We start from the raw sequence: 13,192 nt of genomic DNA, 5'->3' as shown, positions 1-13,192 counted from the left end.
TTGCTCTTTCAAGTGGTGTGTCGTAGGACTGCATGAAAAACAATAGTTTTATAATATTTTAAAATGCTTTATAATATTTATTTTAAATGGAGAAATGCAGTGAATCATTTCTAGCGCATGAATAAAACAATGACATTAATGTCCCTTTAATAACAACTGTGATAGGTGAGAGAACAAGGAGCTTACTTGTCCAGGTCACCCACTAACACCACGTGACTCATTTTATCCTAATTTGATCTAATTTAAACTTAATTTAATACGTTATCCTATTTAATTAGATATGTACTAAAGAAAAGTTTTGTTATTTCACATTACAGAGAACATTCTATACAACAATCCAGTGAATATTAATTAGTATTTCTACAATTGCTTTCTAGTCATTTTATTTTATAGTAATAAAGTCCCACCCTAAAACGCACACTCCCGCATGTCAGCAACCATCCGAGGCAGATAAAAAAGTAATTATGAGGAGGGTGTATTTTTATTATGGGGAGTGAATTTTAACACATTAAGGGTGAGGGACATTAAGGGCTTCGGGTAGCACATATATTACAAGTTGAAATTAAAAACTGCGCAAAAAGCTGAACTTCAAATATAACAAACTCATTAACATATTCCCCCATAGACTTTAATAGGGCGTGAAAAGTGGGGGGAAAAAGCCTAACACCCTTACTCACGACCAAACCCATTCTTGTTTACTCAAGTGCACTAACCAGACATGAAATATTAATATTTCACATTCCAATGTTTTTCCCATAGCAGAATATGTTCTTTTTACTCTTAAATACAAACACACATACATAGGTATATATATATATATATATATATATACAGGGAGTGCAGAATTATTAGGCAAATGAGTATTTTGACCACATCATCCTCTTTATGCATGTTGTCTTACTCCAAGCTGTATAGGCTCGAAAGCCTACTACCAATTAAGCATATTAGGTGATGTGCATCTCTGTAATGAGAAGGGGTGTGGTCTAATGACATCAACACCCTATATCAGGTGTGCATAATTATTAGGCAACTTCCTTTCCTTTGGCAAAATGGGTCAAAAGAAGGACTTGACAGGCTCAGAAAAGTCAAAAATAGTGAGATATCTTGCAGAGGGATGCAGCACTCTTAAAATTGCAAAGCTTCTGAAGCGTGATCATCGAACAATCAAGCGTTTCATTCAAAATAGTCAACAGGGTCGCAAGAAGCGTGTGGAAAAACCAAGGCGCAAAATAACTGCCCATGAACTGAGAAAAGTCAAGCGTGCAGCTGCCAAGATGCCACTTGCCACCAGTTTGGCCATATTTCAGAGCTGCAACATCACTGGAGTGCCCAAAAGCACAAGGTGTGCAATACTCAGAGACATGGCCAAGGTAAGAAAGGCTGAAAGACGACCACCACTGAACAAGACACACAAGCTGAAACGTCAAGACTGGGCCAAGAAATATCTCAAGACTGATTTTTCTAAGGTTTTATGGACTGATGAAATGAGAGTAAGTCTTGATGGGCCAGATGGATGGGCCCGTGGCTGGATTGGTAAAGGGCAGAGAGCTCCAGTCCGACTCAGACGCCAGCAAGGTGGAGGTGGAGTACTGGTTTGGGCTGGTATCATCAAAGATGAGCTTGTGGGGCCTTTTCGGGTTGAGGATGGAGTCAAGCTCAACTCCCAGTCCTACTGCCAGTTTCTGGAAGACACCTTCTTCAAGCAGTGGTACAGGAAGAAGTCTGCATCCTTCAAGAAAAACATGATTTTCATGCAGGACAATGCTCCATCACACGCGTCCAAGTACTCCACAGCGTGGCTGGCAAGAAAGGGTATAAAAGAAGAAAATCTAATGACATGGCCTCCTTGTTCACCTGATCTGAACCCCATTGAGAACCTGTGGTCCATCATCAAATGTGAGATTTACAAGGAGGGAAAACAGTACACCTCTCTGAACAGTGTCTGGGAGGCTGTGGTTGCTGCTGCACGCAATGTTGATGGTGAACAGATCAAAACACTGACAGAATCCATGGATGGCAGGCTTTTGAGTGTCCTTGCAAAGAAAGGTGGCTATATTGGTCACTGATTTGTTTTTGTTTTGTTTTTGAATGTCAGAAATGTATATTTGTGAATGTTGAGATGTTATATTGGTTTCACTGGTAAAAATAAATAATTGAAATGGGTATATATTTGTTTTTTGTTAAGTTGCCTAATAATTATGCACAGTAATAGTCACCTGCACACACAGATATCCCCCTAAAATAGCTAAAACTAAAAACAAACTAAAAACTACTTCCAAAAATATTCAGATTTGATATTAATGAGTTTTTTGGGTTCTTTGAGAACATGGTTGTTGTTCAATAATAAAATTAATCCTCAAAAATACAACTTGCCTAATAATTCTGCACTCCCTGTATATATATATATATATATATATATATATATATATATATATAAAAAGAATATCTATTTAAAAATACTTAGAACATATTGCCCTATGTGAAGAACAATGCAATGTGAATTATTTATTGTATATACACAATTAAACACTTTATTAAATATGACTTTGCATAAATATGCTTTTTAATGTTTTCAGCTGCTTAACTGCAAAGGGCTCCAATGCACTTAAGTCTATTTGTGTGTACATATGTATTTATGTTTTTATATGTGTATATATGTCTACAAATACATACACACATATGAATACATAATTACACATATAAATGCTTATGTACATACAATTATACATATGTAGACATGTATATGTATGTATCTCTATGTTAAAGCTCTTTGAAGTTATTTTCCCCCCTAACACCTAAGACCTTATATCTTTGAGTCCTTATAACTTTTGTTGTGCAATTTTTTTTACAATACTTTTTATTAGTGTTATTATGAGGGTAACTGTACTATTAAAGGTATTTTTGGTATTTTTTGTGACACTTTTTATTCGAGCATAACAGCTAACCAGAGCTCCGAAGTCACCCTTACCCGACGCACGTTAAATTAAAGTGTGCTCAAGCGAATGCATTTATTTTCAATGCCACTTCCGAAGTGCATAAAGAGTCGCAATAAACCCCTTATCACATGCAATGGTTAACGCACCACTCGTAATCTATCCCTAAATGTTTAAAGAACTTTAATAAAAGGGTCATTCATGCTTTAAAGTGATGGTAAATTATAGGTATTTTAAATACATTATTTATAGGTGTAATTCTCTAACTTTTTTTTTTTTTTTAGTTTTCTCACCCAAATTCATATAAATGTAATTTCTTATTGATATAGTATTGATATAGTATTCCCTTGTATCCTCTGCCCGGTTTCTTTTTCTTTAGTGTAGTGATGTAGACCAGTGTTTTTCAACCAGTGTGCCGTGGCACACTAGTGTGCCGTGAGAGATCCTCAGGTGTGCCACGGCAGACTGACAACAGTGTGACATAGTTTTTAAACTTTGCTTGTTTTTTACTCCCAGTGCAGGGGTAGTTTGTAGGAGGCATGGCATAACAGCACAATACATACAGTATGTGTGTGTATGTGTATATATATATGCTGTATTAGGCTACAATGTGTGATTTTTTTTAAATTTTGGGATGGTGGTGTGCCACAGGATTTTTTAATGTAAAAAAGTGTGCCACGGCAAAAAAAAGGTTAAAAATCACTGATGTAGACAGTGGTCTCACCGGCCCTCTACTTAGGCAGCAATGTGCTATCCTGAGAAATGCACTGACACTAATAAATGCAAATTCTCTTTTATAGAAAATCTCCCTCTGCGAAGGGGTTAAACACATTTCTACAGGTTGTTCCTGAGCTGGACGCAGACAGTGATTAATGGATATATAAGTATGACACTGGCTCATTAAAGGGACAGTATACTGTAAAATAGTTTTTCCCTTAATGTGTTTACAATTGCTTTTTTTACCAATTGCAGAGTAAAAAATGTATGAAAATTAGCTTTTTAAGGCTTATTTGTGTATATTAAAGCTCTGATTTTGTGTTTTGAAGCCACAGCCTAATAAAATAGGTTGAGCTTGTAGGTATAATCAGATCTCATTACTTTATCACATTGTGTTCATATGCCGGCTTCTTTATCTTATATCTGTCCATAAAACAATCACCAGTTCTTTCAGAGAACAATGGAAAATCAACATTTTATTACCTTATCTCTGCTATGTCCCACTGGGAGTGTAATTTCTTCTGCTGGCTGTGTTTACAAAGCTTATCTATAGCTTGGACCTGCGGCCACAAACTTTCAGAATAGGTGGGGATACCACATGCTAAATCAACTATTTCAAATGCCAATATAAGGGTAAAGGAGCTACTTGTAAACAATGTAATACACGCCAGCAGGTTAAGTGGATCATTGGGAACAAATTAAAGAGGAGACAATTTTTGAGTAAACTGTCCCTTTAACTGTCACATCTCAGTAGCAGCAATTTTCTTTTAACTATGTGTTTAACCCATTTTATAGAAGTTGTTAAACAAAAGCAAGTATACAAGAGATAACTTTATTTGTCCAGTTCTATGTCTCTGTCACCACAGTATTATAGTAGAAGAGAGCCAGTAAGTTAGTACTCCACATACACCTCAGTGCTTGTAGAGATGGTGTAAGTGATACTGACCATATATTTAGCATAAAGAATGAGGATAAAGCACATTTATTCAGTATATATTGCACATTCCCTGAAGGAAATATGACATTACAGCCTACAATGACAGTGACATGTATTTCATTTTACACTGACAGCCAACATGCAGGTAATTTATTATTTGTAGGCTTCTCTCAGCATCCTGTAGCTGGAACCTTGCACAGCGCTGACTTTTTTCCAGTCTGTGACTTTGTACTATGACTCTATCACACACCCTGCCCCCTCCCCTTCTCAGCCTACCAAAAATGAGATTATTGCAGTCTTGATGCTTATAAACGCCTCATATGTGTATTACCTGAGCACATTAACTCTTTAAGTGTCAGAGGTGGTAACAGACGGGGTAGCAAATTCATTTAGCTTTTTCTGACAAGCATAGGAATAAAGTTACATCATAAGATATGATTACACTGCATACAAATGCCATTAGAATTTTTTTCTTTTATAAATACTGGTGATTATTCAAAATGTCTTTACAATTTGCGGTGTGGTTTATCACTACCCTTGGAAAAAATGCAATGACCTGTGATATCTACAGGGATCAATATATTAAAAATGAAAATCAGCACTCACATGTTCATTCAATTTGCTGTTTCAAATATTATTTTGATGGTTAATTTATGAAAAAGAGTGAGTGCTTTAATCTGGTTAAAACACTGAAATCTAGGTCTCAAAAAATAAATGTATAAAAACAGAGAAATACAAAAATATAGTAAAATAATAAAACAAAAATTAAATGCAGCTATCTTACAAAAAAATAGTGTATGAATTAAAGAGACAGCACCTAAATACTTGTAAAGAAGTGTTTTACTGAAATATAAAAAAACATTAAACAACATTTGAATATAATAAAAAGTAATAAAAAGTCATACTTGCATTTACAACTTAAGAAATAGTGTCTGGCCAAACAGTAACCACAGTGCATTTCAGAGACACACCCCTTCAGGTTTCGAAGGGGCGTGGCTCTAAAATGCATTCTGGTCACAGTTTGGCTAGACAGACAACTAATTGGGAGACATCATTCTTTATATTTTATTATAATTAAAGGGCCATTAGATAAAGTAGATCTGCATAATCAATAAATGCCTGTTAAAAAGTGTGATAGGCTATAGCTCTTAGACTGAACTTCAAATGAGTAGTATCATGTGACAGCCATCAGCCAATCACAAATGCATATACCTATATTCTGTGAATTCTTGCGCATGCTCAGTAGGAGCTGGTGACTCAAAAAGTGTAATTTTTGCTAATGGAAGTAAATTGGAAAGTTGTTTAAAATTGCATTCTCTATCTGAATCATGAAAGTTTAATTTTTGAATTGAGTGTCCCTTTAATGTATAACTTGTTTTATTGTATTCAAATGTTATTTAGCGGTTTTTATAATATATTGAAAAAGCAAAAATAATGAAAGTCCAAATATCTGCCAAACATTTGAAATGTGATTAGATGATACTAGGGTGACCAATATTTGATGTTTTATGATCAGACTAATGGCAAATAGTTGACCTTACCTCCACAAAGAGCTCTCTGTTACACTTCCCAGGTTAAAGTCATAAAGCTTGGTAAGTATCAGGATCACCTGTAAAATAAATAAATAAACTTTAGTTTGTGTAATACTAGATACATCATAGTGCAAAAAAATATGTTTGTATATGAAATTCCTTTCATTTACTATGAGATCTTCAACAGGGTTAAACATTTATTATGCTGCACCTGGAGAATGTTTCCAGGCAGGTTACCTGTCTGCTCACACAGATGGGTAGCAAGGCAACATCAATTACTGGAATATATGACTGCACAAGTAATAGCTCCACCCCCTGCTATCATGCAACCAATTGAAAGGAAGCAGGGCTTGTTAATCATCCCATATAAGATGCTTTATATCTGCCATCTTTGAGGTGATGGAAAGCTAAAAAGACAGAGTTCTTCTATCAGCTGTTTCTAAACTGGAGTTGCCTTTAATTCAAGGGCTTCAAAGTTTCATAAATGGAGCTATCGTCAAATTTGTAATCCTTCCTCCTTTTTGATATAGATGAGGAGTCTTGCCAGTGATTGGAGTAAATGCGTGTATCCCTGTATCCCTGATTCTCATTGGCTCACTAGCTGTATCCTCACCCTGAGGGACGGGGGGAATGACTTTAGCAACATATATTAACACTGTTACAAGCATTAAACATGTAGTAAAAGAATTACATGTAAACATAAAATGCTCTAATACCAGAGATCCTGCACTAGAGAAGAAAAGAGAGACCTTGAGCAAGCCATGACAGGCTGTCATTAATACAGAGGTATTAGCAGAGATCAAGTAGCAGGAAAACAAATCATTAGTTGCATTCATTCCTGCAGCACTAAGCATTTGTTTTAATCCTCCAGACATTTTGCATCTGAAATAAAAACCTGCAGGAAAGAATCAATTAAACATTCTTAATTCGCTTTACGTTTCTGTGGTACAGAATACAAATTCTAGTGGGGAAGACTTAAAGCAGACGCACATGAAAGTACACAGGAAATACAGGAACTATTGCAGGGCTTAGGGACATCTTACTTACGGGCACATTCTATTCTATTTGTATTCTTTGTCCCAAATGTATCTAGAAAAACCCTCATTAACATTACTAAGGGGACTTTAAAGTCAAAACACTGTTGGGGCTGCACTTTTAGCAATTTAACATATGTTAAAGGGTGCTTTAGGGTTTTCTTTTTAACACAGAGGTCAGTGCCCCTTAAAGGGGCAGTTTACCCAATTTTTTCTCCCCTTTAATTTGATCCATTTTACCTGCTGGAGTGTATTAAATTGTTTACAGGTATATCCTTTACATTTATTTTGGAATTTTAAAAATCTGATTTAACCTGTGGTATCCCAACCTATACTGAAAGTTTCTATAGTTAATTTTTGGCTAATGACAAGCTATGTAAACATAGCCAGAAGAAGAAATTACACTCTCAGTAGGGTGCAGGGGAGTTAAAGGGACAGTTTACTCAAAAACTTTCTCCCCTTTAATTTGTTCCCAATGATCCACATTAACTGCTGGAGTGTATTAAAGTATTTACAAATAGCTCCTTTACCCTGATATTGGCATTTTAAATAGTTGATTTAGCATGTGGTATCCCCACCTATGCTGAAAGTTTGTGGCCGCAGGTCCAAGCTATAGATAGCTTTGTAAACACAGCCAGCAGAAGAAATTACACTCCCATTGGAATATAGCAGAGATAAGGTAATAAAATGTTTATTTTCCATTGTTCTCTCCAAGTATTGGCGATTGGTTTACGGATAGATATAAGATAAAGAAGCAGGTTTTTGTACACAATGTGATAAAGTAATGAGATCTTATTATACCTACAAGCTCAACCCATTTTATTAGGTTGTGGCTTCAAAACACAAAATCAGAGCTTTAATATACTCAAATAAACCTTAAAAAGCTAATGTTTGTACATTTTTTTACTATGTTGTTGGTAAAAAAGCAATTGTAAACACATTAAGGGAAAAACAATTTTACAGTATACTATCCCTTTAAGTAATACAATTGTAAATTTACAGTGTTCTCTAAGTAATGGGCTTTGATTTACAGACAGATATAAGATAAGGAAGCATGTCTGTGTGCACAAAGTGATAAAATAAAGAGATCCGATTTTACCTGTAAGCTCAACCCATTTAACGGCCAAATTATAAGTAGAGTGCTAAATATTGCTTTCAATATTTGCGCTAATGTGCACTGCTATTACAAGTTGACAGCAATGCAAACGCAAATTTGCATTCGCATTGCTGGGAAGCATTGCGCTCACAAGAGCGTGCTTCCATGGGCTCCAATGGGATCCTCGTTCTCATGCCGTGACACACGACATCAGAACCTAGAGCAACGTAAAGGGTAAGTCGCGCAGCAATGGCAGAAAATGTAAATATATATGTATATGATTATATACATATATATTTATGTGTTAATTTGTATATATACACATATTAACACATAAATATATATGAATATAAGCATATACATATATATTTACAGGGAACACACAGTTCCCATAGACCGCAATGTAAAGGCAGTTTTCAGTGCAGGTTTTTTCCGCCAACTTTAGCCCCTAAAAACTGCTAAGTGCAGTTATCTTTTTTTTTTTTTTTTTTTTAAAAGATACATTTATAAAAATAAATAGAAAACTAACACTTAACCCTTAGTGACCAGACCACTTTTCCATTTGTTGACCGTTTGGGACCAAGGCTATTTTTACATTTCTGTGGTGTTTGTGTTTAGCTGTAATTTTCCTCTTACTCATTTACTGTACCCACACATATTATATACATCATATCTTATAATTTACTATAAAACAAATTCTAAAATATGATGAAAAAATTGAAAAAAACACACTTTTTCTAACTTTAACCCCCAAAATCTGTTACACATCCACAACCACCAAAAAACACACATGCTAAATAGTTTCTAAATTTTGTCCTGCGCTTAGAAATACCCAATGTTTACATGTTCTTTGCTTTTTTTGCATGTTATAGGGCAATAAGTGCAATTTACAATAAAAATACATTTGCGATCAAATAAAAAAAATCGTTAACTTTTTCACAAACTTTAGGTTTCTCACTGAAATTATTTACAAACAGCTTGTGCAATTATGGAAAAAATGGCTGTAAATGCTTCTCTGGGATCCCCTTTGTTCAGAAATAGCAGACTTATATGGCTTTGGCATTGCTTTATGGTAATTAGAAGGCTGTTAAATGCAGCATGGGCCAACACTTGTATTATGCCCAGCAGTGAAGGGGTTAATTAGGGAGTTTGTAAGGTTAATTTTAGTTTTAGTGTAGAGATCAGCCTCCACCTGACACATCCCACCCCCTGATCCCTTCCTGACCCCCCTCAAACAGCTCTCTTGCCTCCCCCACCTCACAATTGTCACCGCCATCTTAAGTAGTGGCAGAAAGTCTGCCAGTACTAAAATAAAAGCCATTTTTTTCTAGCTATTCTGCAGTGTTGGATCTCCCCTTAGCCCCTAACCTCCCTGACCCCCCTCAAACAGCTCTCTAACCCTCCCCCCTCTACCTAATTGCCGCTATCTTGGGTACTGGCAGCTGTCTGCCAGTATCCAGTTTGTTAAAAAAAATAGTCCAATTTTCTGTAGTGTAGCTGCCCCCCCCCTGATATCCCTACCCTCTCCCCCTCCCAGATCCCTTTCCAAATATTTATATGCCCCTCTCTCCTTCCATCTCTTAGACTTTTCTGTATTGTAGCGGTCCCAGTCCCACCCGCTCCCATGCGCTCCTGCGCGCGCTCTCGTGCACTCGCACGCACATCCGCCCTCCGCTCTTGGCACCTGGAAGGAATTGGACCAGCGATGGGTCGCCCACCCACCTCCCTGTTACAGCTCTCATCTACCAACAATCGGCACCATTGCTGGCCGATGCAGAGAGGGCCACAGAGTGTCTCTCTCTGCACTGGATGCTTAACAAAGGTATTACAGTGATGCCTCAATGTCGAGGCATCACTGCAATACCCTGGAAGTGGATGGAAGTGATCACGATCGCTTCCACAGCTTCAAACCCCAGAGAACGTGTCAGGAATGTCCTTGGTCGTTAAGGGGTTAAAGGGACACTGAACCCAAATTTTTTATTTAATGATTTAGATAGAGCATGCAATTTTAAACAACTTTCTAATTTACTCCTAGTATCAATTTTTTTTTCATTCTCTTGGTATCTTTATTTGAAAAGTAAGAATGAAGCCGGCCCATTGTTGGTGAACAACCTGGGTTGTTCTTGCTGATTAGTGGCTAAATGCACCCACCATTAAACAAGTCCTGTCCAGAGTCCTGAACCAAAAATTGCCTGGCTCCTTAGCTTAGATGCCTTCTTTTTCAAATAAAGATAGCAAGAGAACGAAGAAAAATTGATAATATGAGTAAATTAGAAAGTTGTTTAAAATTGCATGCTCTATATGAATCACAAAAGAAAAAATGTGGGTTCAGTATCCCTTTAAGTTTAGGGGCATTTGGGGTCATATATAAAATTAACCAGATATCTGATCTCTGGTTAATTTTATAAGCACTAATTGCTAATGCAAGCTCAAAGTAGAAAAAAACAGCCACTTGTTAATTATCGCGCGGCCGCAAATGGGAAAATAGTTTGTGGTTTCAAAGCACCTGAAAATGCAATTTCTCATATACTCTTTATGCTGCAACTAATATAACAAGTCATTGGAAATACATTAAGGGAAAAACTATTTTACAGTATACCGTCCCTTTAAATCCCCCAGGTACCTAGCTAAGATTGTATTTCGCTGCTGATTGGTGCATAGTTTTTGGGATTCAATTTGACTAACAGTCAAGCAGGTGCATTTATCTTGAGTGTTTAAAAAAAGGGCTAAACAGTAATTGTAAATGCATTTTATATTGCAAAGTGTGTTACATTAATATACTAACTGGACTGTATGAGCACACTCAAAATACAGTTTCATGTTCCTTTTATAAATAATTTTGTATGTAATGTGTGTGTGTACTTGGGTGTGTGTCTGTGTATATTTGTGTAAATTGTGTGTGTATTTGTGTATGTATGAGCATACTTAATATACTCCAAGGTTTCATGTTCTTTTTATAAATCAATTTGTAAAGAACTTCGTAAGTGTTTCAACTGGAATATAATTATTCAATCGGGGTGTGTTTGTTTATGTAGGTATGTATGTATGTGTGTGTACTTGTATGTGCGTGTGCCTCTGTGTATATTTATGTGTGTGTATGTGTGTATTTGTGTGTGTGTGTCTCTGTGTATATTTATGTGTGTATGTGTGTCTGTGTGTATTTTTGTGTGTGTGTGTGTGTATTTGTGTGGGTGTGTGTTTATGCGTGTGTGTGGATTTGTGTGTGTGTGTTTGTATGTTTGTGTGTATGTGTGTGTGTGTGTTTGTATGTATGTGTGTGTGTATGTGTTTGTATGTATGTGTGTGTGTATTTGTGTGTGTGTGTTTGTATGTATGTGTGTGTGTATTTTTGTGTGTATGTGTGTGTCTGTGTGTATTTGTGTGTGTGGGTGTGTGTTTATGTGTGTGTTTGTGATTGTGTGTGTGTGTCTGTGTATTTGTGTGTGTGTGTGTGTTTGTGTGTATGTGTATGTGTGTTTGTGTGTTTTGTATGCATGTGTGTTTGTATGCGTGTGTATATTTGTGTGTGTGTGTGTTTGTATGTGTGTGTGTGTTTGTATGTGTGTGTGTGTATTTTTGTGTGTATATATATGTGTGTGTGTGTGTGTATTTGTGCGTGTGTGCATTTAATTATGTATTTTAACTGATTCAGTGTATAAATTTAAATTATTCACAAATAGTTCCTGCTGGTTTTTCCTGTTAAAACTACCAGCTACAATGACATTTCCAGTATTGTGCTATTGGCTATAAAAAACTATGCAAATAAGCAGGGGCGGACTGATCAGCTGGGCAAATAGGACCAAGGGCCCAGCATGTAGGGTGGCCCACAAATGGCATCTCTATAGCTCCTGGTGTGCTGCTTCAGCTGGGGTTGACAGCTGCCCTATAAGTAACTAAGCAGTTAAAGGGACAGTCTAGGCCAAAATAAACTTTCATGATTCAGATAGAGCATGTCATTTTAAACAATTTTCCAATTTACTTTTATCACCAATTTTGCTTTGTTCACTTGGTATTGTTAGTTGAAAGTTTAACCTAGGAGGTTCATATGCTAATTTCTTAGACCTTGAAGGCCACCTCTTTTCAGAATGCATTTTAACAGTTTTTCACCACTAGAGGGTGTTAGTTCATGTATTTCATATAGATAACACTGTGCTCGTGCACGTGAAGTTATCTGGGAGCAGGCACTAATTGGCTAAACTGCAAGTCTGTCAAAAGAACTGAAATAAAGGGGCAGTTTGCCGAGGCTTAGATACAAGATAATCACAGAGGTTAAAAGTATATTATTATAAATGTGTTAGTTATGCAAAACTGGGGAATGGGTAATAAAGGGATTATCGATCTTTTAAAACAATAAAAATTCTGGTGTAGACTTTCCCTTTAAGTGTGGGTTTAGTAGTTTATGTGGGGTTTGTTGCTTGGGGGCCCCAGAGTGTGGTGGATCCTGTTGAGGGTCTGTCGCTGTGAGGGCCATAGAGTGTGGGGTCTGCACTGGAAGTTGGGGGCCCTGTCTCTGGCCCTTGACATTGGGGGTCCTGGCCCTGGAGGGTGGGGGCAGGGCAGGGAGGCTACTATGTTCATTTGCATAAATTTGAGTCAGTGTGAGCCCTTGATTGGTCTCAGTCCTCCCCTGCAAATAAGATTAAGCAGAGACAGAAGTCAGCATCCCAGTTGGGGTGGGCGATAAAGCCCAATCCATTTGAAAGGCTGTTCCGGTAGCAGCTTTGAATACAATAAACTGCCAGTTGCTTGCCAGAATACACCAGTCTAATCTTATTATGTAGAGCTGATTTATAATAAAAAGCACAACTAATTAATTAAAAAGAAATACTGTTAATTTGTGGGACAGGTTGAAGAGATTGTTTAAAGGGACATTGTACTCAAAAATGTTCTCTCCTTAAAAAGGGAAATTAAACTTAAATATTTTCTTTCAGGATTTAGATAGA

The 13,192-nt window shown here is 36.7% G+C and overlaps 1 protein-coding gene across 1 annotated transcript in view; it reads right to left on the bottom strand.

Moving 5' to 3' along the window:
- SORCS3 (sortilin related VPS10 domain containing receptor 3) overlaps positions 1-13,192 on the bottom strand; it is a 1,163,020-nt gene that overhangs the window by 864,476 nt on the left and 285,352 nt on the right. Inside the window, exon 2 of the mRNA XM_053693001.1 lies at positions 6,129-6,196. Within this exon, the coding sequence (XP_053548976.1) occupies positions 6,129-6,196 (68 nt within the window). The remainder of the gene's footprint in view (positions 1-6,128; positions 6,197-13,192) is intronic.

Source organism: Bombina bombina, chromosome 9 (assembly GCF_027579735.1).
Source record: "Bombina bombina isolate aBomBom1 chromosome 9, aBomBom1.pri, whole genome shotgun sequence".
Taxonomy (NCBI): domain Eukaryota; kingdom Metazoa; phylum Chordata; class Amphibia; order Anura; family Bombinatoridae; genus Bombina; species Bombina bombina.
Note: the sequence above shows the minus strand (reverse complement) of the source record. Positions and strands in the feature narration are given on the sequence as shown.